We start from the raw sequence: 25364 nt of genomic DNA on the forward strand, positions 1-25364 counted from the left end.
TGTGTCAGCGTGACAGCGAGGGAGCTCATAATTTTCCGACTTTCTGGCTGCTCGCCCAGATAAGGACCATAAAGAATCGACCATGGGGTAATGAACCTGGATGACACACCTGCAGCTCGAGGAGCAACTCCAAGGACGTCTCACAACCTCCTTCGCTCCCACATCTCATTATGAGCAGCGTATGGTTAAGGCTGCTGATTATAGACAGGCGTCAGGGCAGAGCGGGGTGTGTGTGTGTGTGTGTGGGGTTGGTGATAGAGCTTATTCGACTGACACAACAGCGGTGCTGGAAGGTCAAGGTGCTTATCAAAACATTGTTGGAGGCTGCTTCATACTGTGTCGGTCCTCCCCGATGCATGTGGCCTGAAAGCAGAGCAATGGAGCTGTGATATTAATCTGTCTTGAATTTTAATATCAGATGGAGTTTGATTCACGGGAAAGAGTGTTTTCTTTTTCAGCTATTTAATTGTGGGCACCATGTTGCAAAAGGAAATAATGAGAACAAATCACGTGTCTGTGGTGTCTAATAAACAATATGTATTGCTATATTAATGTATTTAATGTAATTCCCTTGCAGGAAAACTCTTTTTTTTCCCCCTCGTTCACACTGCAGATGAGAGTACAGCAGTGTTTGCCCACTCAAGCTTTGAACCGCTCAGCTTGCGGGTGATTTTCTTCCTCATCCTGCTAACAAACCTCCAGCTCCACCTCCACAGAATTTGTAGTTTATCATGCTATTGTACTTTAGTATGCTGGTATAAAAAAAAAAAAAAGAGAGAGAAAATATCTTCTTTCTGTTATCCACACACATGCAAATCACTCATCACCGCCCCGCTGCTTCCACGTTTCAACTCCCAACAGGACCTGATGCAAGAGGAGCTTACACTCTCAAATAAAAGGAAAAACACTTTAAAAAAAAACAAAAAAAACTGACTACTGAACATCTGAAAAATCTGAAAAATCTGAAAAATTTCAATTCCAAAAAACAGCAAAAAGAAGACGTCAAAGTGTTGCCCTGCTTCACAGGAGCTGTCGGTGTGACAGTCAGCGTGCACCCCCTCGCCACATGACCACAAACCATTCACAGAATAAAAATGGTTACTTCACCTTTTAACATCTTGGCTTGATAGTGTGTGTGTGTGTTTTTTTTAAATATAAAATATAAAATGTTTTAATGTTTTTATATAAATGTGTGTGAGCTCCTCTTGCATCTACTCTGACATCTGCACCTCTGTCATGTATGCCCAGGACAGCGTAGAAAAGTGATTCCCAACCAGGAGACACTTGAAATGTGCAAAGATTTTTGCCTAACAATATAGGTTAGGAACCACTGGTGTAGATAAACAGTGCGCTATTTTACATTTCCCAAAGGCAGCATATTTGTTACCCGTATTGATAAGACCTAAATTTGTCAGCCCAGTTAAGGAGACAGAAAGGGGTTGGCGGTATTGAGTGCAAATAAATGGGTAATTAGGTGACGGCTGACTCAGGCCAATTGCAGCTTTGTGTGTCAGGGTGTGGATGGAAAAACAGATGAAGCACATCTCCCTGGGTGTCATAAAGCTTTGCTTTATGGCCAGTTTGTGTAGCCTTGCAGATTAAGTTCAAAGAAAAACGGCCAATCTTTTCTCCATGCATTTTAAATCCTGTTTCTCCTCAGCTGGATGTGTAGATCAATTCTTTGGGCTGCGCTGAGATATCCCTGGTGTCAGCAGCTATGGGGCAGCTACAGGAAGTATGGGGAGGACTGGGTGTCTAAAAATACATTATTAAGGGGACAATTTCACCTCAGATTTAATAGTACTACTCACAGAGCACCATGACCGTTCCACTCAAATTGCATATTTTCCTTCACTCTGGAAAGGCTTTCTTCAGCAGCATTTAAGCATTAAAGCCCATAGCTCCCAGAGGGGTACAATTGCAGCCTCGATAGGACGATGGATGCAATGTTAGCATTTGAAAGGCAGGAAAATCACAGTCAATCAGTGATTCCTCCATGAATCATGCAACGAGTTCCTCCTCAGAAACTACTTCCAGCATTTATCTCAAGAGAGCAGCTCTACAAGGAAATAAATGGGCTGGTGTCTGGAGATGGCACGCTTCCTTTCTCTGTTTAGACACAAAGAGCAATTTCAAATGGTGGAACTGGCAGAGAACCTGCAGCTGTCTAATCTCTAACTATACTCCACTGTAGACAGCTGGAACAGCTGAATGATCCTGGTTTTATTCTTTTTAGGTTCAAAGTTAACTCAAAATGAAACACAGTGTGAGCAGCATGTGTTCTCTTGAGTCAAAAACATATCTGTTAGTAAAGACACATCAGCAGGATTGAAATTTTGCAGAAAGACAAGCCAAATACAGAGGGATTTCAAGATAAAAGACAATGGATTTTGTACCGTTCTCGGTTTTCAGCACCAAAACTCGAATCCGCTTTTGTCTCAGATTTGAAGAAAACACATCAAACAAATGCGGTTTCAAGATTTCAGCAGCGTGACAAATACTTACATATTAATAATTTATTTGAAAAAGTCTAGAAAATATAAACAGTATTGTTACAGTGACAATAAAATGTTCAAACACATCCAGCACATAACATTTGCACACTTGCATTGCAACAGTTAATCAGTATTTACAAAAAAAAAAACCTTGGTTCTATGAGACCCATCTTCACATAGAAATTAGAGCTGCAGTGCTCTGCAGAAGATATTCTTCCTACAACGTGACATTTTAATCCTTTTCCAAAAATGCATTAGAGATACTTGGAAGGCAAGCCCTATAATTTATTTATTTATTTGACAAATACATCCCCCTTCCTGTGTGTCTGATTTAGGGTCAGATTTACTCTGAAATGGTACCTGGGCTCTTTCGACTGTCTTTCCCCCCCTGTTTAAATACTAAAATTCAATTCATTGAAGAATTCAAAAAAATTGAAATTGAAATTGAATTCAAGAAGAATTTTCAATCAACACATACAGCAGTATGGACTTAATTCTGGATCAATACTTTTTCCAGCATCACACACGCTTGACATTTGGCACTTTTAATATCTTTAACAAAACCATAAAAAGTGATATCAGTTTAGGCGTTATTGAAAAATAAGATAAATTACATTCATGTTATCAGCATCATGACAGAGAGGAAAGTCAGCTGAAATAAAGAAATAAACAGTAACGTTTTTTTCTACCATGTGACTGGTTGAAAGGTCCTGTGTTCCACTAAACTGTGAGACAAGTTTCGGAGTTCAGCTGCAGAGTGAACCTGCTTGTATCCCAGCAGGGCCAGAGTGTCGTTGCACAGATTCTGCACAGTCCTCACGATGTCAAAGCCCAGACGAAGCCTCCAGCTCTCTGCTGTCGCCCTGGAGTCTCTGGTGGTGGAGTACCTGTAGTTCCACTCTGACGGAGACGACCCATTACTGTTGGTGTTCTTTGCAATCCACAGCCGCACCCTGTCCTCCATCTCCAGCCCCACAAACCTGTAGATCTCAGTGGCCTTGTCCTTCGGATTGAACGCCAGGTCCTCGTACCGCACCAGCAGGTAGCGTCCCCGCAGCCATGCCGGTCTTTGCAGGCCTGTTTCTGCGGAGGCAGCCATGTCCTTGCAGGTGCTGGTGATCTGCGTCAGGTCCACGTATCGAGGCTGCCGCCCGGTCGCGTTCCATATCTTCCAAGCGCGGAATTGATCTGAAAACGCCATCATGCGTGAGGCGAGGACGGCTCTGGGGTCTCTCACCAGGTGGATGATCTTCAGGTCCAGGCGTGGATCTTCTGTCAAGGTGCGCAGGTCTCCCACCTCAGGGACCCGCACAGTCTTTATGGCTACGTGTTCCCTTGACAGACATGACATGGAGGCTAGGGTAAGGTTTAGGGCCCCGCACTTCTTAGGACACCACGTTTCATCGGGCAGATCAGAGGCCGCTACGTCCCCTCCTTCCGAGCACACGGGAGGGGAACAGAGCGCGTGGCTGGAGCTTCGGCGGAAGTAGGAGCTTGTGACGTGGTCCCGGGGCTCCGGGCGGATGTAGTTCTCCATGAAGTGAAGATCACAGGTGTACAGATTGAGGAGGAGGTCTCTGTACGCTCCCAGTAGGGCCCGGCGGTCCAGGGTGCGACGCAACCTGCTGCTGGAGTTGGTGAAGGCCTGCTGGACATGGTAGAGAGGTTCAAACACATAGAAGATCCCTGGGTGTTGGTTGAGGAGCTGCCCGGTGAAGGAGGAGCCGCTGCGCGTGGTGGCAAACAGCAGGATGTGCTTCCGAGGCGACTCAACTGGCATCCAACTGTCATCACACAAGGCTCTCCATCTGGAGTCTTGAGGAAAGAAACAACAAAGTCATGTCCGTCCTTTACATGTTATGTGATACTAACATAAATTGCATTGTGTTTTCTTAGAATAAGCTAAAATAACACATCACACAACCTGTTTGACCTAGATTCAAGTTCTGGTAAAAGAGGAGTTATTTCACTCACTTCAGAGCGGTTGCTTCAGCTCATAAAAGTGAAAATGAGTTGGTTTTCATCATAACTTCAGCTCAGGAGAAAGTAAACTACTGAATCAAGCCAATAAAGCTTAAATAATTTAGAGGGTAAACACGCCTGAGTATGTTGCTTGTCGGCCGGTGGTTACTGAGGGGGTTTATGAAATGGCGGATCTCTAAATATAGCGCAAATAGCTAACGTGTAATTACTGCTGATGAGGAGTTGATTGCAAAGGGGATGTTACTCTCGTACACAGGAGCTCAGCGCCGGCGAGCTACAGCTGCGCTATGAGAGGGGATTAATGGAGATAAATTGGAGGATAATTGTAAAACGAATTACACATATTTCATTTCTCTATCCTCCCAGCTTGTTGGGAATTCCCTCATTTAATGATGCACTTTCCTTTTTCTTAGCCTCAGTCACAGTTTTGATCCTGGCTTCTTTCTTTGCATGAGGCTTTCTGCTAAAATAGTACTAATATTACAAATTGTGTGTGTTTCTGTGTATGTCCTGTCATGGTGCTGCACAACCAAAGTTTGTATTAATACAATTTAGGTTATTTTTGTTATTTTTTTCCAATAGGCTACATATAAACATATATCTTATATACCAAAAACACATTATGCTCTCCTGTAGCAAGGCAGGACAAATATGTGGGACAGTCTTGACTGGCTGTCGCGGTGTACCTCTGTGGTGTCTGGTCTGGCAGCGGTAGGTTCCCTGACAGGGCCCAGACAGAGAGTCCCTCAGGGTCCGGATGGCCGTGTACTGGACCCCAAGAGACGCACACACCAGCAGCAGCACCGTCTTCCAGGAGCACTCCATCCTGCCCCCCTCTGGCTCTACATCCTTCACGCTGAAGCCGCCAGGGAGACAGAGACACACACACAATGAGATTTCATTTTGATGCTTTTTCTCAGCTGCATACATGTTCAGCTCACACTCCTTTACGCCTGCAGCCCTATATTGATGGCCAATGAGCAGCTTTAGCTGGAGCGGTTAGGATTCTTGCTCAAGGGCACTTAAACAGCAGAAGGTAAAGTATGTCACGTTAACTTTCCCAGATTTCCCTTGCCAGTTCGGAATGTGAACGTTTGTCCCACAAATGGTGCACCAGCGTTTTCTAGTGCAGTCAAAAAGTAGGAAGGAATAGTTTTTGGGAAATATACCATGAAAAGATTGAAAACACTTCAGCAAGTTAGCTTATATAGCTTATAGCGTAACGGAAATGGGGGGGTTGAAACAGCTAGCCTGGCTGCGATATTATGAATCCACTATCACTATGGCCACACCAAGACCCGCCCTTCAATAGCATTTATTGGCCAGGCATCTAATGTAACCCCATTTGTTCAGGTCCTATCCCCTGACCAATCGGCTGACCACTCGAGGTCAAATGCCTAACCCCAACCAATCGAGCTGCTTCGTAGGGCGGGTCTTGGCGTGGCCATAGTGGGATTTGTAATTTTGCAGCCTGGCTCTGTCCAAAGGCGTACCTTTAAAGCTCACTAAATGAAATTGTTGTTATATCTCGTTTTTACCATACAAAAACCAAAGTGTTTCAACTTTAAACAAACTAGGTATAACCAGTTAATTAGTGAGCTTTGGAGGTGCTTGGAGGCGCATTGTATTACCTTCAGAGAGTGCCAGGCTCACTGTTTCCCCCTGTTTCCAGTCTTTATGCTAAGCTAAGATAACCGGCTGCTGGTTGTAGCTTTGTTTTATCAAGGAAAGAAATTAAGAGTGTATACCGAAATGTCAAAGTATTCCTTAAAAGCACATGTTTGAGTTTCTTAAAAAAATGAGGTTGCTCTCTCTCTCTGAGCTGAGCAAACAGACATCACCTTTTAGCATTTTTATCATAAGTAGCTTAAATGCTTTGAATTTAACAGGTTCAGGATTTTGTTTCCCATAGGATCCGCAGATTTGGTCGGCAGAAAAACATGACTCAAAGGTCAGACTTCTACTGGGAAACGGTAGCAGTAATGTCGCTATCTACAAAAGCTCCACTATTCAGGATACCGTGCACACAGTTGCATAATTGCATTTCATTTTTGCTTTCCTCTCTTCTGGGTAATTAAGCCTCTAAGCCCAGCAGAGAGCTACATAACCGGATAAATATAGACGTCTTCACGTAGACGAGTGGAGAAGTTTCTTTTGTACCCTTCGAGTTTTTTGCCACTGGGCATGAAAGAGCAAAGAGAGATGTGATTTTCCAAATGGATTTAGAAAAAAGGTGCTGCCATCCATTTGTCCCTCTGCACCAAACTGATGGTAGGTAATCACACAAGATCCCTGGGCGCTAAGTGTGTATCCATCACTCACTGAGGCAATCATCATCCAAACCACAGGTAAATATACATCATGTTACGGACAAAAATAAATATCTTGCTTCCTACCCTCTTTCTGTCACTCTGTCTCTCTCCAGTCTCCCTCTTGTTCATTAATGATGTTTATGTGTCCCTGGCAGACTCATATCCTCAGGAATGTATCACACTGAGCTCAGATCGGCTTTTGATGTTCCATTAATCACAAACAGCGCAAAACCAAAGACATTTACTCTGTGGGTGAGGGGAAAGAAATCAAGCTGACATCATGAGCCATTCTGTTTGAATACGTCTAAAAACAGCAATCGCAGAATGAACCCATCAGGGGGAGAAACTTTTGTGAGCTGCAGACAAAATGACAGAAACGGGGACGCTAGGCTACTGTTTGTGTCTTTTTTTTTAAGAACAACTTTAAAACTGCTCGGCCTGGTTGTGCGTTTGTTGAAGGACAGGAGAGACGGATGAAAAAGCAGAGAAATTGAAAGCATGAATGACTGCAGATAATGAGAAGCTTTGACCAAGCTTTTTACCATCTCTGACACTTAAGAAAAAGAGGGGGCAAACCTGTCAAATTGACAGTCCTGCCATCCATACCCTATGTGTACTGCACAGCTGGCTGACCAAGGCACATCGTATGATTCCTCAGCGACAGGTTTTGTTTTCCTTTCCAGTCTTGATCAGGGCTCGGAACCTCCTTTGCTACACACCCTGCTGCCCTCTGGAGAATGAGGACAGATGCTTCAATGGATTGAAGCAATTTGATTTGCAAGTCCTGCTTTCTCCATGGCTTATAACTCCCCCCGCACCGGGACTCACACCAGGAATAATAGACACTCTGTCAACAACTGGAAGGGGACTGCGAGCTTCAGGCGATCTCAGCTTTTGTATCCCTCAAACAATAACGGGTGCTTACAGGGGATAAAAGCCTAGAGGACAGAATCAACCAAAGATTACACTGTGCGGTGCACGCCCCTCTGGCAGGTTTGAGTTGTAAATTCAGGCGTTGCTGCTGCTGAGATAACAAAGCTATAGCAGCAAAAGTGTTGGAGTGCATGGTGCAGGGAAGGCAGTTCCCTCTGTGGAAAATAAAGGCAACAAATGAGGTTAGAAGTTAGTGATGAGGGTGGGATTGAGGGATTTGGGATGCGAGTGATTGAGGGGATGTGACAGTGCCAAAGATTTTTCTATTAAGGCACCTTGGTGTGTTCACAGATCCTCTGAGTGAGGCGATTTATTGGCAAACACCTGATGATCTAACCTGAGAAACAAAGAGAGTTGAGCAGCAGTAGCAATGCCAGGAGGAGCTTTAAGCCTCCAGTTTGTCTTTCTTGCTCTGTTCACCATCTATCTATCCACCTTTTCCCCTTCTCCTTCTCTGTCCCCCAACACACATGCACACACGCACACACACACACACACACACACACACACACACACACACACACACACACACACACACACACACACACACACACACACACACACACACAGCCTACACTAAGAGTGCCACAGGCGGAGAGCAGAGCAGAGCTGCTGCGGAGTGCAGATGAGCTGCATCTGACCCCGGGCTACAGAGGAGCTCCTGTGATAGGGGAGAAGATGAATCTTGTCTTACAGAATTCCTACAGCACACACACACACACACACACACACACACACACACACACACACACACACACACACACACACACACACAGAAGTGAAGGAGTGAAGTCACTACATTACAAACAGAGGGGGGGTAGAATGAAGCAAAATGTCAACGCTTCATCTGATCTTGTCTGTGGTTCATCCACAAACAGCACAAACAGAAAGAAATGGTGTTTTTTTAAGTGTTTAATAAAATGACTGATTTATTTATTTATTAAGTTTAATGGTAATAAAGGACAAAATAGATGGATTAGATACCTGCAACTTCTTATCTCATCCCGTCATTTACATCTAGATAACGTTACTGTATGGCTAGTTCAAGTTTCAGTAGCAGTAAGATTTATGAAGAGCATACATTTGCATCTGGAAACATTGACAATACATGTCCAGTCATTTATATCAATATGAACTCAATCTACAGCACATTGGGTTACTACTTAAAAAAAAACAGAATTATTTTATAAATAATTATTAATATCACTACACATCTGAGCCCATGTGTATAGTATAACCGATGAAGTAAACTCACCCTTGAGTAGCGCAGACACACTTTAAGTCGCTGTGTGGAGAAATAATTTACTGATCTTCTTACTATCCTCATTAACGTGATAGACTATACTCTCTGTCCGATTGGATTACAGCATATCTTGTTTGTTAGGTAACAGTCCGGCTAGTGCTCGCTGCGCGTAAAATGCAACAACAAGCTGAAGAAAAGAAAAACCTTACCATCAACGCACTCGATCGGATTTCTTCGGCCGGTCTAGTCCTCCTCTAGTGTGTGTGTGTGTGTGTGTGTGTGTGTGTGTGTGTGTGTGTGTGTGTGTGTGTGTGTGTTTATGTTTGGATCGAGCGCTGCCGCCGGTGTGTCCAGAGCCGAAGTGGATTCAGAGCTGGAGATGCGCCATGGATAGAGAGGGGCGCGAGGCTGCGCGAGGAGGAGGCATGTCTCTCCCCTCCGGAGACCACACGGGCTACTGGAGCTCAGTCTCTAGATTGGATGCAAGATTGCCTCGCCGTGCAATACGCTTTGATGCCGTAGGGTACGTGTCATTGCGTCTTAGAAACGCATGTGATCTTAACAGGCGGTAAATAGAACCATCCTAGTGGGATATAACTCAAGTTCAACTAAAATGCGATCCTGCTTCCGTTGCCATTTGTTTGCAGGTGCAAACGGACCCGAGATGTACATTTCATGGAGGCAAGGTTCCATCGGCTCCAGCCAGGCATCAACAAACACTTCCCACCATAAGTGCCAATTATCCTTCTCTGGTCACTGTCATGCTCTCTGCAGGGTTTCTCACTATACACACACACACACACACACACACACACACACACACACACACACACACACACTTCTCCCATTAGATTACCACTGGCAGAATGACCTCTATTTTTCCTCTTTCCAGTGAGGATGACTGCTATCATCAGATGTGTGGCCCCCTTCCTCACTCTGCTGCTGACTCCCAGGTGTGAAGAGATGGGTGCCATATCGTTGCCCGGAGGGGGGTTGGGGGGGTGGGGGGTGCTGTGACAGCTTCATTACTCGATTCTGTTTGCGCTCTTTCAGATTTATCTCCTGCTGTGGCAGTGTCACGCTGGCTAAAGTGTGTCTTTACTGCGATTCACAGACAGATTGGTGAAATAATATTGCTGTCGTGGCTTCATCTCAGTTCTCACTTGTATCATTTCTGCTGTTGGATGATTTAAGCCGTACACCTTTATCAGTGGGGGGATTAGTTGTTCCAACTTTTCTGCTTTCATCTAACCTGTGTTCATACCTTTCAGGCAGTGCAAGTGATTACACCAAAAACAAAGGCAGGAAGAAAATATCTCAGAAATGGGAGCCAGAGGGGGAGGAGATCCTACCTATGCACTTACAGAACAGGCGTTTTCTGGTCATAAAGGGCCAAGGCAAAGGTCTCCCTGTACAAGCACTCACAAAGGAAGACAAGCTGCCAAGAATGCCCGGTGAGTGATACAAGAGGTTCCCCTCCTCTGCACCTCTCAGTGCTGATCCCTCGCTCTGCCTGCCAGTAGCATTGATTCCCCGTCTCCGAGCAGCCAGACGCCTCCACAACTTGGTAAGATATGAAACAGGCAATAAGAAGGAGTTGAATTTTCTGTTAGCGAAAAACTGAATCCTCCACGGGCCTCCCTGTTAAGCTATACCCACACTTCCTTCTCACCATGCACGCATGCAAAGAACACAAAATCAGATGCACATTAGAGATTTTGGAGTGCCTTTCATTTTTCTTTTCCAGAGCTATCAGGCTCTCAACAAATGTCTCACCAATCTGCACTCTTTCTTCCCAATATCTCTGTGATCCACCCCCGTATCTGATGTTTAACATCACAGCAGTCTTTCATCACAAAGTGGATGGAAATGCTCAGTTGAAATCTCTCTACTGTTCGGGATAACCTTGTCTCCTTAGCTCACTGACTGCTTTTCTATATCTGGGCTTGCTTGGCAACTATTGCACCTTCCACTTTCTTTTAAAGAAGCGATCCGTCAGTCAGATTATCTGTCAGTCAGTTCGTCACAAGGCAAAGCAACGCTTACAAAAGTTATCTGAAGCAGGAATTTTGCCTGAGGAAAGCTGTTTCTAACTCCATCTCACTTGAGGGGGCGAAAAAAAAACAACCAGCCCCTTTATTCAGCCCTCCCTCGCCATAAGTGCAATAAGCAGGTGAAAAGAAATCTCATTTCACCCACTAGTATGCCAGCAGAGACAGCTAAATTTAATTCAGCAAACAACCAGCACAGGGCACACGTTCTCTGTTTCTCACTGCGATTGCACTGGCAACATCTGAGAACTTCTCCAGAGTTATTGTGGCTTGGACAGTAATAACACCATGCAGACACAATTATTTCATTCAAATGAAGAGCTTGATATTTTTGAAAGGCACTTATTTGCTTTCTTGTTTAGAGTTAGATGAGAAGTTTGATACCATGGTAAATATACTGCTTCAGCCAGCAGAACAAAGACTGGAAACGGGGAAACGGCTAACCTTTCTCTGTCCAATGTCAAACTATTTTAAAAATGAAATGAATACAATATATAGTACTGAGTAGGGTTTTTTTTAAAATATAATTTCTGCTCTCAAACTGTGAGAAGGCCCATGTTTGTTATCTGGATCACCCCCCCCTCAATATGGTTGTTTTTTTGTGACTCATATTTCTTGACTGTTGATGGGAGGTCATGATCGAATTTAACGATGCTGACCCACAATCAGGTTTAGCGTATGTTTTGATTGCTTGTTGTCCTTATGTCCGCAGAACTCCTGACCGGGCTCGCCTCTGTTCAGTGTTCAGTAAGCCATTTAGGGAGAAGAGGATCATCTGGCAGAAAGTTTTCTCGCCCGTAGACAATCCCATCACAGGCTGTTTTCTATGAAAACTCCAAATCACAAAAGAGGCGGACCGTCTTTATAAACCCAAAGCTTTCAGCTAACATTTACCCAGCCGTGGTTCCCACCCTGCTTGCCAATTTCGAAAAAGCTTCATTTATTAAATTTAGGGGGGACGGGTTGCCGAGGTGCTTTGCTGCCGGCAGAGTGAGAGAAATTCGTTGAGTGACACATGGGATGATGAGAGGAAGGAAGAATGTGGGACATAAGGGATGAGAGTGGCAGAGAGAGAGAGAGAGAGAGAGAGAGAGAGAGAGAGAGAGAGAGAGAGCGATCACAGCAGAGAGGAGGAGAGGAAGAGCAGGAGGGGGAACGAGACAGTTTACACACGCCATCTGTGCATCAAAGGTGTGGCTGCGCTGGCTTGCCTTCACGATGCACGTCTGTGTGATTGTTTTTGAACGAAAGATCTCTTGAATATAGATGGTCTCATTTTCGCTCCCCTGTCTGCCGAGATCTCCCAATTTTTATTATTTCATCTGCACATGAGCGAGCAAGTCGGCTCTGCTGTTGTGTTGTTGAACCCTGCTGTGTGCAAAAACAAAGTTCTGCTTCTGAGCAAAGACTCGTAATTATCTGCTGTATGCATACGGGTAGCTCAACGCCATGTAATGAAATTAAAACTTTTTCCTTGCTTTAAAGTTTTCTCCTGGCACCCATCAAGGCATTCGTAGACAGCTCTTTTACTTCTTACATGCCAGAGGTGCCAATTAGAAGTAGTCTAGCTCTTTTTGCTTGCAAGAAGACTGTTCAAAAAATGTCCCTTATGATGCTTTACACCAGCACATGAACAGGTAGATAAACAAATTTTACCTTGTAAACATCACAAAACGAGCCCAATCACAGGAATTACAGAAACAGAGTGCTTACTTTAGTTTCATCACGCAGGGGAGTTGAAGTTTTACAATCTGACAGAGAGCGTTTATCACAGCATCTCAGCCCCACGACCACTAGTTTCTAAGTTATAGACTTTGGATCAAATCTACTGGAAGCCTTTGAGACTTCCAGAGGGAAGTCAATTTTATTGGGAGCGTTTGATTGGTCCTCGCTTGGATTGCCCCTCTGAAAATAACAGACATAAATTCCTGCGTGGCTGCGATCCAACCAGACACCTCCACATGTCTGGGTAGTGAGCAGACCGCCATTAGGAAAGAAAAACCCCAAGTGGCTTGTCTCCCTTCTGCCTCTAACATCATATTATTATTATTATTTTTTTTGGACCCAAAGACCTCCCTCTGCAACCGTTTTTTCCCCCAAGCACTTTTGCTGTGAAACCAGCCTATCAGCAGTGCTCTCTGGTGCATAATTGGTGCCATTAGCACAACGCATTACACACTCTGAGACACTGTGGCTGGATAGCAGCAATATCGAGGTACCCTGCTTTCTCTCTCTCTCTCTCCTTTTTTCTATCGCTCTTTATCCCACCAACTGCTTCACACTCGCAGGGCTCACAGCCATCACATTTGTGGGAGTAATGGGCCTGGCAAATTACAACAGATCGGGCCTCAGCAGGCTCAGCCCGGCAGCCACCAGGGAGCACCGAGCAGACGTGCTGATTCTACAGAACATGGTCCGCTGATCTGACAGAAAGAGGAGGGAGCCAAGGAGGGATCATGTTGACATGTGATTTTGATCGGTGTGAATAATGGGTCCATTATTCAGTGTGTGTGTGTGTGTGTGTGTGTGTGTGTGTGTGTGTTTTGAGAGAGAAAATTTACAATAATCTATACATTTTGGAGTCTCGTCACATGTCTCGGTGTGTTCTGCAGAGGTTGTACGAGCCCAATCAAAACACAAGAGACTTGTGTCAGGTTACAACTTGTCGAAACACAATTTCCTGGGCTGAATTCATTGATTCTTCACAGATTGCTCTGCCACCGCCATAGCTCACAGTTTGCTTAAAGTTACAGTGCGTAGTTTCTGCCGCCCCCATGAGGAATTCAAAGTTATGACAACAACACTGTCGGCGCGCCCACATGATACAAGCCTTCCATGACCGCCCCTCCCCCCTCCACGCAGTTACGAGTAGCCATGGTATAGCCAAGGAGGACACAGAGTATTAAAAAAAACATCTTCACTCGAGTTTCTGCGCCGGACGCCACAATCTTCTGAACTTAGCCATGCTGAGAAATACAGAGAGAGTTATGTGGATAGTCTTAATTAGCTTTGTAGCAACTCATTTGGCAATGGCTTGAATGTAATGGACGTTCATTATTATCATAAAGTTACGTACTAAAGCTTTGAGCTCCAACACACATGCAGCACAGACAGAGACAGACACGCAGCTGTAACACGCACTCCCACACACACAGATGGTCTGAGAGATATGCCTCGACAATTAAGCCAATCCATTTAAAGTGTCTCACTGTAACAAACCGAAGGAAGCCTGCTGCTGGATCTTGCTGTTCTCTGAGGCGTGCTGATTCCTCGGCACTCTGCCGGGCCTCCCGGGGATCTTTCTGTGTTTCTTAATTACACCTGAGAGCAGCGAGCAGCTGCTCCTCTTCCACATCTGTGTCTCCATCAATCACGCCTGCGAAGGGGCGTACGGAAAGCAAACTGGCAAATATGGAAGACACTCGCTTCCTCCTCTTTCTATCTCTTTCACTTAGGCCTATATCGGATTCGTCTGTGCTTTACAAGTAGAAACACAAGATTGTGTAGGCTATCAAGTAGTCAGCTACACTTTGACATCAAATCCGGGCTGTTTTTCTGTTAACGTTACTTTTAAAACAAAGCATGACCTTGTGGGAAGAAGAATTATTATAATAAACTAAAACTGAAACGAAAGTAGACAGTAAAAAAAATATTTGAAGTAAAAAAAATTAAAGTAAAACGATATTGCCTGGGTAAAAAAACGTTTAGAAAAACAAAATAAAACTAGTAAATTAATTTCAGTTTTAGTCTTTTAGCTATACTATTTCACTACCGAAAAAAGTAGACAGCATGAATTCCCATCACTGGTGACACTGAACCACAGAAATTGGACATTTGGACTTGACATTCCTGTAGAGGGCGCTGTTACTCTTCTTACTCAAAGCTATTGTGGTTCATTCATGGCTCAGGTCTCTAAATTTGGCACTTTTCATAAAATGGGAGACAATGCTTGCAGAGAGCCCAGAGCAGGTAAACCAAGAAAATGTTTCTAAAGGACGCCAACATTGTGCTTACGAAATGTGATTGCTTGGCCTCCGGCAGTGACGGACTGGGATCAAGGGCACTGGGCATGTGCAACCCATGGCCCTATTTTTGTCAATAGCTAGCATGGAGCGAATCTTTCCACTCACCCCACCGCAGTACAATCTTGAATATTTGTGGCTGTATGCATAAAATAACTTCAAAATTAACCAAAGACAAATTATCAGTAGTGGCCTATAGGGGTCCATAGGGAGGCAGCCCTTCTGGCATTTGCCCAAATTCCAGATGGCCAGTCCGTCACTGGCCTCCGGTAGTGCTGCTTGCAGCTTTCCAGAGAACTGCTCATCCAAACACACTCGACACTGCCCTTCCTCGGGTCCTGACCAATACACCTGCCATGACATAGTAGCATCACCGAGCAATGCTAGAATATACACGTCATTTGCTGACAGCTAGCTATTTAGGACCCGGCTATTTCCTGGGAACAAAAGGGTTCATTCCAAAGGTTACATTGTTAATGCTTATGTTTGAGTTTGCTACAATTTAACCTCTCCGCTCTCTCTTACTTCATCTGATCTTGAATGTACTGTAGCGAGCGTTGAATGGTTGTCGAGACAATCAAAGGACAAACATACAGACAGACAGACATAGAGAGACTCCTTCTATTTTATTATATAACACAAAAAAACATTTAATATAATAAACATATAAACAATTGGTTTAGGGTTTTCTGCCTTATCTTCCAGAGAGCCCACCTGTTCACTGCTGCATTGTCAGATATTGACCCAGAATTAAATTAAGAACAATAATGGAATAAGATGTAATGATTTATATATACCAGCTGAGCAAATATTTCCTAACAGAAACCATATTTGTTCTTTGAATGTATTGGCATTGCTGTGGAACATAAATATTTATCAGGGCTTCACAAGGTTAAGTTGTGTGGGAGTAATAGAATCTGGCAGCTGAAAATATTGCTCAAACACAACATCTCCAGATTGTGTCGCAAGACGGAACGTTCAAGAACACACACAACAGCGCCGCTTTGCATCACCAAGCATCACTAAAATGTTTTTGTGTGGCCCATTTTGCAAAAATGTTCAGCACAATGAGCCTCATCAATATGGAAGCTTGTTGCTGCCTCACTGGTTACATTTTTGGTATGCAAGAGGGCAGAATGTAATTTGACCCCTGCATGTCAAAATTAACGTAGCAAAACTGCACATCTAAAGCTCACCTGGCAGTTGGCAGCACCTTCATATTTATGAGAGTGGTATTGATTCTCTCATCTAACTCTCAACAAGAATCATTACCATAGTGTCAAACTATACCATTAATCCATGTGACTATTTGCCGAGGTAGTGTGACATAAAATATCCAAATGGATCAAATTGTTTTTTTAAATTTTCCACTCCAGTGAGATAAAGTCTCCTTCTGTATATGGTTGAAAAAATACTTATAAAAAGGATTTTATAAACCCCTCCACTTTATTATGTCGTAAAGATCCATCATTTAATGTTCAATAAATGAAAGCCTTGTGGCTATAAAATGTAAATGTTATATGTACAATAACTGCAAACGAAATGTATTGATCAATTTAACAACCTGCAGCTAACCGAGACAGAGAGATTCACTTTGTATACAGCAGGTCACAATAGTGATGCTGGACATACTCATACACGTAAAAAGAAAATACTAATATCGCGAAAGGCAGCGACATATGGCAAAAGAAACTCAGAGATTTGTTGTGTTAGTTGAAAGAAAATATCAGTAGAAAACTGCACTTTAAAATGTAATGTAATTCTTTTTTTAGTGGTGCCTTTTATATTCAATTCAATGTTCAATTTGTTCAATAAAAGAATGTTGGAAATGGAAATTTCGTTTTTAATTCAACAAGGAATTTGTTGTATTTTAGCAGAATAGTGAAAGCAGCAGAAAGGCAGAACTGAATACACTTTAACATCTTTTGTCTGTTTATCGCAAGTAATATTGTTATCGCGATATTCAACAACATTATCCCATATTACATTATTTACCTCATATCGTGCAGCCCTAATTTTGACACTTGAATTTGTGAACAAGTTTCTAAACCTACATGATGCATACTAGCTTTCCCCAGTGTGAGGTTAGTGGGAGCAGCACACTTTAATGTCAGGTAGTGAGAGGTGTCAATACACGATGTGAGTCCCTACACAATGTGAGTCCCTACACAATGTGAGCATAGACACAATTTGCAGAACAGCCGGCATCTTTGACAGCTATCTACGGCAACACCACTTGGAAAAACCATAGTTACCGACCGACCCAATACGAAACGCGAAATATATATAAATACAGGCATATATATATATATATATATACTTTTACTTGAGTACATATTTTCGATGAGTTTAATACTTTTACTCCGATACATTTTTTTATGTGCTGCATAGTTACTCGTTACTGTTGTGAATTTCTCACGCTACGGAGACTGTAGGTTGCACTGTGTGCGTCGTGTTTCTTTTCATTACGGTGGTTACCTGTTCAGAAGTCAGAGACAATGTAAGTTTGTACTCTTTCTATTTAGCTATTGTTGCAGCAGATGAAGCTATTCCTGAGTTGTTTCAGTCTGCAGTGAGTACCGAATGTTAACCGTTTGACCCTGTGATGTGAAGCTGCTAGTTTATCTGTGTGTTGCTAGCTTGCTAACATTCCACTGTACATCACACATGTTACTAGTTAGCGGGTGATACGTTTTTTGGGGGCTTTAATCGTTACTGTGCTGGAGAGGATGTTCATTTTACTTTTACAGTGTGATAATTGTACATTTTATTTCAGTATTTGTTAATATTTGTTATTTTTAATATAATATATTTAATATTTGTTAATTCCTTTGGCTACAGCCTTGGCTAAACATTTGACACAATATAAACAATATGATATTCAAACTTTTGACTGTTTTCTTTAAAGCGCCCATATTATGCTCATTTTCAGGTTCATAACTGTATTTTAAGGTTGTACCAGAATAGGTTTACATGGTTTCATTTTCAAAAAACACCATATTTTTGTTGTACTGCACAGCTCTCTCTCACTGCTGCAGATCCTCTTTTCACCTGGTTTCTGTTTTAGCTACAGAGTGAGACCTCTTTTCATCTTCTTCTTCTGTACTATCTTTGACTGCACTCGCACATGCTCAGTAGCTCAGATGTAGAGCATGTCAGCTAGCTAACTCTAGAGACAGTAAAAGAAAGCCTGTTTCTTCTTTTGGTCAGTTACAAGGCAGGATTAGCTGGGAGACTTCTAAATGAGGGCGCACATGTAAGTAGTTCTTTTGTAGATTATGGTGAACTTGTGTGTGTTGTAGCAGTGCTTTGCTATTGAGAACGACGTAGCATGCTAGCGTTAGCATTAGCGTTAGCGGTTAGCATGCTAACGAGCTAACGGTTGTGGTTAGCCAGCTCATTTCAGACTGTGACGTCACAGTCCGAGCCGATTTTGAACAGCTCACTAGGAGACTGAAGGCAGGACACATTCAGAAACCGTATCTCACTCAGAACAGCATGGATGGATTTTTTTCAAAGTTTGTATGTGTGTGGAAGCACCAGAGACACAAAAGAACACCCCAAATCCCAGAAAAAGTGTTTTTTTTCATAATATGGGCACTTTAATAACTAAATAACACAGTACTTTTACTTTTACTTTCAGTAGTTGAGTAGTACATTTTAAAATAAACTACTTGCAATACTACTAGTACAAACAATGTTGAATACTTTAATACTTCCACTTAAGTGTGGTGCTTAAAGAGCACTTCTACTTCTACTCAAGTCACTTTGTTGATAGAGCACTTGTACTTTTACTCAAGTATGGGTCTCTAGTACTTTATACACCTCTGTATATATATATATATATTATTTTCCTATTATTTTTTATGGGCAGTTGATTAGTTGTTTTAACTAAGCTACAGAGCTCCACGACGCCGGTTACAGAGCTCCGTTGGTAGTTGTGTTCAGCCACCAATAGGTGACTGTGAGCCCGGTACAGGCACCGCCAGACAACAGTCCTTTCAGGGGCTGTGGCAGTTGAGTTTAGGCCAGTAAAAGTCAGCTTCATTCAAGTTAAGTTTAGAAAAAAAGATCATGGTTTGGATTAAAACACTCCCGAAGAACAAACACGCATTTCCTGGGTGAAAGAGGTGTTGCCGTAGATAGCTTGTGTTCTGCACATGCGCGACTCACGTCGTGTAGGGGACTCACATCGTGTAGGGGACTCACATTGTGTCTTGACAAGAGGAACAGCTGAGGCGCTCCAGGCCCCAGGGTTACTGACAGCCAGAGGGAGAGCACGAGGGTTTGAGTGGCCGTGCTGCAGAGGAGCTCAGCGTCAACCTTCAGCAGCCACTGCTGCATATTAACTCTAAACATCCATTAATCACATTCTAATGAGACGAGCACTTGTTCCCTCAGTTCAAAAGTTCTTCGAACTGAACTGAGATCCTAGTTACAAAGTATTTATTGAAATGCATGACACACTGGCACTGTGTCAGCTGCGAATGTTTTGTTAAAATATAAACTGCACATTTGACAATATGTTATCAGGTATAATAAAACGCACAGTTGAATCAATATAAACACAGTCAGCTAGTCAATAATCACTTGATATACTGTATCCCATTTTGTGTTTTGCAAACATAAACTGCAATATTGGATCAATAGTGGTGTTCACTCTGCAGCAGTGTGCTGCTAAACTTCTACAGCAGATATTGATTCAATATTGCAGTTTATGTGTGAAGTGTTAGGTGAGATGGTTTAAAGCGTAACTCTCGCCAAAATGCAACCTAGGGTCTTTTTGTGAAGTATCACCGGTGGGCTCTACACCTTAACTACAGCATTGACAACATTGTTTGTGTACCCAGTGTTTACTAAAAAGAAAGTTTTGAACAACTCACCGTAGCTCTTGTTGTTTCTGGCCGCTACCATCTCGGCAGTCAAAACGAGTCGATATCCGAATGCGAATGAACGGACTCCATATGAGGCTCCTTTTTCAACTACAAGGTCAATATTGTTTTTCAATAATGACAAAATAAGAAATAATCCGTGCATTTATATGGAACTAAGCTTTAGGAGCTTTCCGTCTTTACTCTCCTCCCTGTTACGTTGCATTCGGAAATCGATTGTGTTTGACTGATAAAATGTCTGCGGCCGGAAACAACAAGAGCTACGGTGAGTTGTTCAAAACCTTTCTTTTTAGTAAAGGTACACAAACTATGTTGTCAATGCTGGAGTTAAGGTGTAGAGCCCCTGGTGATACTTAGAGCAAAGTTTCATGTTGTGTCGAGCCTTCTTAGTGTTTTAAAAATAGCTATTTTGAGGCTACCATAAAAGTGCCCCTAGCACTCCCATTCAAAAGGCCGTTTGACCAAAAAAACGAAAATACGGTTTAAAAGTGGCGATTCCGTCCTAAATATGCTTTTAAACGAAAGTTTGACTCGGGTACATCCACAAAAAGACCCTTGGTTGCATTTTGGCGAGAGTTACACTTTAAGGTGTATTTTGATCAAAGATAGGAGAACCTGCACAAAGAAATGTAAGATACTGTGACAACATTTGTCAAGTGTGCTGTTTCTTTGTCTTGCTTTTCAAATAACAGATCCCAGCCTTTTGTAAACATTGACAGATAGTGGGGACAGCTTGAGTCCATTCCTTTGAGTCTCTTGATTCTCTTTAGTCTTTACTTAAACAATTCTAATTCCACATTGACCACTAAGAAGTAAGATTTTTGAAAGAAGAAAAAGTGCAGGAGACTATTAGGTTTGCTGCTATTTCTGTGTCGATCGTTTGCTTGCAAAAGAAACAAATTTGCATGATAGTCAATCATTCCTCTTTGGTAAAAAGGAAGCGTTTCTTCTGGCACCGATCAATCTCTAGAACCTGACTGTACACTACCTGCCCAGCACCAAAAAGCAGAGTATTGGCAGCCAGATATTTCCCTCAGGAGCTGGTGAAGAGCAGATCAGAGCTAAAATGAGAGTGACTACTAGACCTGTATTCATCTGGTGAACAGAAACGCGACTCTAAATGAATGTTAATGTTGCTCCATGTCTACTGGATGTGCAAATAGGCTATTGTTTGCTAACACATTCCATGTCTACTTTATAAGGTGATAGCATGTCGATGTTATGTTTACAGCTTGTTGCACTCACTCCAAAACAGCAGATTATTCAATTAATGCAACTTCAAGATCAATCAAAATAATAGTTTTAGCCGAAATATCTTAAACTCAGCGAGCGTCAGAAAGAAAACACGGTTCGTTTTTTCTAGGGCTGTCAGCATTAACGCGTTAATCACGATGTGATTAAGGGCCGATCATAACGCATTCTTTTTTTTTTTATCGCATTAATCATGCCGCATTTATTAATTTATTTTCACTTAACTCGGCTTCGTCATGCCTAACTATTTCGAAAGCCACATGCACATTGTGTAAAGCCGAATTAAAATATCACCGAAGCACGTCAAGCTTGAGCTACCACCTACAAGCTAAGCATAGTACAGTTAACGTGACTCAGGTTGATGCTAGCAGGCTCAGGCAAAGCACTATTTTGGAGATTGCTACTTGCCGACCTGCGGATGAAACCAAATCCAAAAAAACTACCGCTCTTGCAAAATGGGTGGCAACTAGCTGCAGACCTGTCAGCATCGTAGAAGACTCGAGTCTAGACTATGGTTGGCATGTCCTGACCCGTCTTATACATTGCTGCCGAGAGGGACAGTAGTTTCACACACGCATACACAGCCTGTACAACATGGAGAAGCCAAACTGCTGCAAAGCGATGTAAGGTGATCACTGGACGTCAGTGAGTTATCAAAATGATTTCTATATTGACTCTAGATTCAAATGTGTGACTAGATTCACACATTGTTCTTTTCTTTACAGTAAATAAATAAATGAATAATAAACAAATACAAATCTTAAAATCAAGTTCATAAAGTCACTTTCTTTGCATTCATTTGATTCCCAATCAAGATAGACTGGTAAGAATTGCTTTCCATTGTTATTATGTACTTAAAAACATTTCTGAAATGCAAAATAACAGAATTTTAATCATGTGATAAAACGTGTTTAATCGTGATTAACTATAGAAATTCAGCGATTAATTGCGATTAAAAAAAATCATTTGACAGCCCTAGTTTTTTCACTACTAACAAATGTATTCTAATAATTATTTAAAAGGGCAGGGCGGCAGGTGAGCAGGTGTCCCAGTGAAATCACTTTCTGTTGGGACTCTTTTGACACTTGAGCTTCAGGTATTTTGGACCGTTACGCTCTGCCTTATTGCCACCAAACAATCTGTTGACAGGAAAGCAGCCTGACTGGTTTGTAGTCATCATTTGATGTCATGTTACAGTCAGGCAACCACAACAATTCAAAACACAGTTGTTAGTTAGTTGTTTTTTTTTCATGTTCAGGCTGTACTGAAAGACATTGTGGCAGCGTTGACATTTCTTTCTTTTTTAGAAACAGAGGATATTAATATTTTCTGTCACAAGACAAAATAGACAAAAATTGCATTGTTCAGATTCTACCATAGAAAAGAAAAGGGAAAAAGACATTATCAACATGAAACTGAAAGCATAAATATGACCTTTTCACAATTTACCAAATGGTGATTTATGGACAGTTTTCATAGGACAGTTGATGTCATTTGGACATACAATACCTTAGCACTACTTTACAAAAAAGCTGTTAAGCCTAATTTTCAACATTATGAGTTAACCTCTCAGTACAACCAGGATCCACGTCCATTTTTATGTCCTTGGTCGTGTTTCGTCCAGAGCGAGAGGCTGCTTCCCTCTGCTTCGGGGAGGTCTTTGCCCTCCTCTTCATCGCAATCACCGCCACAGTCACTCCAACCAGCAGCAGCCCCACCAGTCCAGCCCCCACAGCATACATGGTAACATTAGAGGCTGCTGGCGGACCAACTGTGGGGCTAGTTTCATAGGTAACGGTCTCTGGTGGCCTCATTTTCTTTTCTTTCAAGCTCAAATTGGTCTCCTGTTTAAAGATGCACCCGTTTGTGTCATCCCATGGGATGAAGTATTGGCTATCAGTGAATGCATCATCCCTAGTATTGTTGTCATCATAATCCCCTTCGTAATCGTCCTCCTCCAGGAACCCAGGGCTTCCTAAAACAACACACCAGTACACCTGTTGATCTTTCACCTTGAGGTGGGAGATGGTCAGCGAGCAGCCATTTTCAGACGGAGTCAGCTTGCCGCTCAGATTCCCTGGGATGGGAAGCGTCTTGTCGTGTGAGTCGTGGATAAGTTCATGTTCGCCTAATGGATCTCCGCGGTACCACAGCACCCTTTGGGAGTCATCTTTGCCGACATCACAATCTAGCATGACGCTCCCGCCTTCAACGCCAACTTTTTCATGGGATTCCTTTTTGGGGCAAATAAACAGCAAGTACTGCATTTCAAGCGAAGAGGAGATGCATGAATAGGGCCCACTATATTCATCTGAGAAGGCTGAAATTACTAATGAGAAGTCTTCTGATTTGTCACCAAATGAAATGTACATCCCCATGCTGCTGCTAGTGATTCCCCCCAGTGGTGTCTCCCATTGCTGGTCGTTACCCTCAGAGGGGCATTTTAATATCACTCGCTCCCCTTGGGAGGCAAAAATTTCCCTGCTTTCACTGTTGTCCGGTAGGTGCATGTTTTGGAAACTGAGACAAGTCTTACCTTTGCTCACAAGGCAGTAAAAGTTCAGGTTATTCTTTAACATGCTGTTGGCGAGCAAGACCAACGCCCCGTTGCGTCTGACCTCCACAGCACCCTGCAGCTCCTCCCCCAGAAGCTCCAGCGACACACTGCTGTCCAGGAAGAGTGTGGGCTTATAAGACGGATACATTTCATAGTACCAGCGCACAGAGGTTCCCTCCGAACCAATGGAAGGGTTGTTACACAGAAGCTCAGCCCTTTCATCTTCTTCCTTCACAATGATCTCTTCAGGTTCCACCTCCTTATCGCACACAGAGAGCTGCTCTGTGTGGTTGCTGACTAGCATGTGGTTCTGCCAGCATTCCCTCCTATAAATCCCAGAGTCCTTGTGTGTGAGGTTGCTGATCAGGAGCCCGAGCAGATGCAGATTTTTGCTGATGTTGATGCGAGCCTGGAGGTCCGCAGGAGGTGTAACGGGCTTGCTGTTGCCTGAGGAATTACCAAGCAGCTGGTCTCCCTCCGGAGCACATCTATAAACAACAATATAATCAGCTCCGAAACAATACCCCATCTCGATGTCGGTGCCCGCTGCTCTGAACGTGAGCTCTGCCTCCTCACTATAGACTTGCTGGAGGAGGAAGAGAAGCAGAAACTCCAGAAACCTGATAGAGGTCATTGTTTCTGTCTGTCCCGGGCCATGTGCCACACTCTGGGAAGTGTGCTCACACTAAGCTGGTTTTAATGTTTCCACTTAGGTTTGTCACTTTAGGTCCGCCTCCACCTATTATCAGTTGCCTCATCTACATTCTTCCACAGGCCTTCACGAACACACTCTCACCCTTAGACATACAGTAGGAAAACACACACACACACACACACACTCACTCACTCACTCACTCACTCACTCACTCACTCACTCACTCACTCACCACTCACACACGCACACACACATCCACACTGGTATGCAGAACGCACACGTGAAGTTGCTATATGCGTGACAAAAGAGGGTAGAAAGGCATTGAAGTCATTTATGGAATTGACAAGTGACAAGTCTGAGACAACCAATGAGGCTAAAAAAAAAAAAAAAGCCAAGAGACAGAACGTGAAAGTAAAAAGGTATGTTCCTGGTTATACATTGACTTTGTTGAAGGACAGGTTTTCAATCATGTGTGGGTGTGGTCAGTCACCATGCAAGGCTGCTTTCACTGTAGTTAAGAGGAAATGTTTGTGTGGCTGTTTTTATAATAAACCATATGGGATAACCACCAGTGGTGGCATGTAACTAAGCACATTTACTCAAGTACTGTACTTAAGTACAAATTTAAGATACTTGTACTTTACTTGAGTCTCTTCTTTTCATGCCACTTTCTACTTCTATTCCACTACATTAAGAGAGAAAAATATTGCACACAAGACAATATTTGCACACAATACATGTGTAGTTTATAAGATATGTTTTATTAAAAATTAAACTACCCAACAATATAACGGCCTACAAGTCCAGCTGAAATGAATAGCCGATTAAACACAGAACTGTTTGGATCATTTCCAGTTTCTAAAGTGTGAGGATTTTCCTGCATTAAGTACTTTTACTTTAAATACTTAAACTACATTTTCCCGATGACACTTACATACTTTTACTTGTAACAGAGTGTTTTAATTAGTAC

General features: G+C 42.8%; 1 protein-coding gene across 3 annotated transcripts; it reads right to left on the reverse strand.

Moving 5' to 3' along the window:
* Positions 1 to 2343: 2343 nt before the first annotated feature.
* On the reverse strand, positions 2344 to 14354 carry si:ch73-62b13.1 (uncharacterized protein LOC100002270 homolog). Of its 3 annotated transcripts, none has more exons than XM_039807389.1 (3): positions 14237 to 14354; positions 5165 to 5334; positions 2344 to 4310 (listed from the first exon to the last, which is right to left on the reverse strand). In XM_039807389.1, the coding sequence occupies exons 2-3, from the start codon at positions 5301 to 5303 to the stop codon at positions 3181 to 3183; spliced, it is 1269 nt and encodes a 422-aa protein (XP_039663323.1). In that variant the 5' UTR covers positions 5304 to 5334; positions 14237 to 14354; the 3' UTR covers positions 2344 to 3180. The 3 variants fall into 3 exon arrangements, with proteins under 3 accessions (XP_039663323.1, XP_039663321.1, XP_039663322.1); XM_039807387.1 differs by lacking the exon at positions 14237 to 14354 and adding an exon at positions 9176 to 9441; XM_039807388.1 differs by lacking the exon at positions 14237 to 14354 and adding an exon at positions 8979 to 9164.
* Between the last annotated feature and the right edge of the window lie 11010 nt (positions 14355 to 25364).

This window comes from Perca fluviatilis, chromosome 8, assembly GCF_010015445.1.
Source record: "Perca fluviatilis chromosome 8, GENO_Pfluv_1.0, whole genome shotgun sequence".
In the NCBI taxonomy this organism is placed as follows: domain Eukaryota; kingdom Metazoa; phylum Chordata; class Actinopteri; order Perciformes; family Percidae; genus Perca; species Perca fluviatilis.

What these genes read in the sequence shown, in the direction of transcription:
- si:ch73-62b13.1 (XM_039807389.1), bottom strand. Translation starts at nt 5,303, where the DNA reads ATGGAGTGCTCCTGGAAGACGGTGCTGCTGCTGGTGTGTGCGTCTCTT. An exon ending in CCAGACCAGACACCACAGAG is followed by an intron (nt 4,311 to 5,164) that starts GTACACCGCGAC and finishes TCTTTCCTCAAG; the next exon opens with ACTCCAGATGGAGAGCCTTG.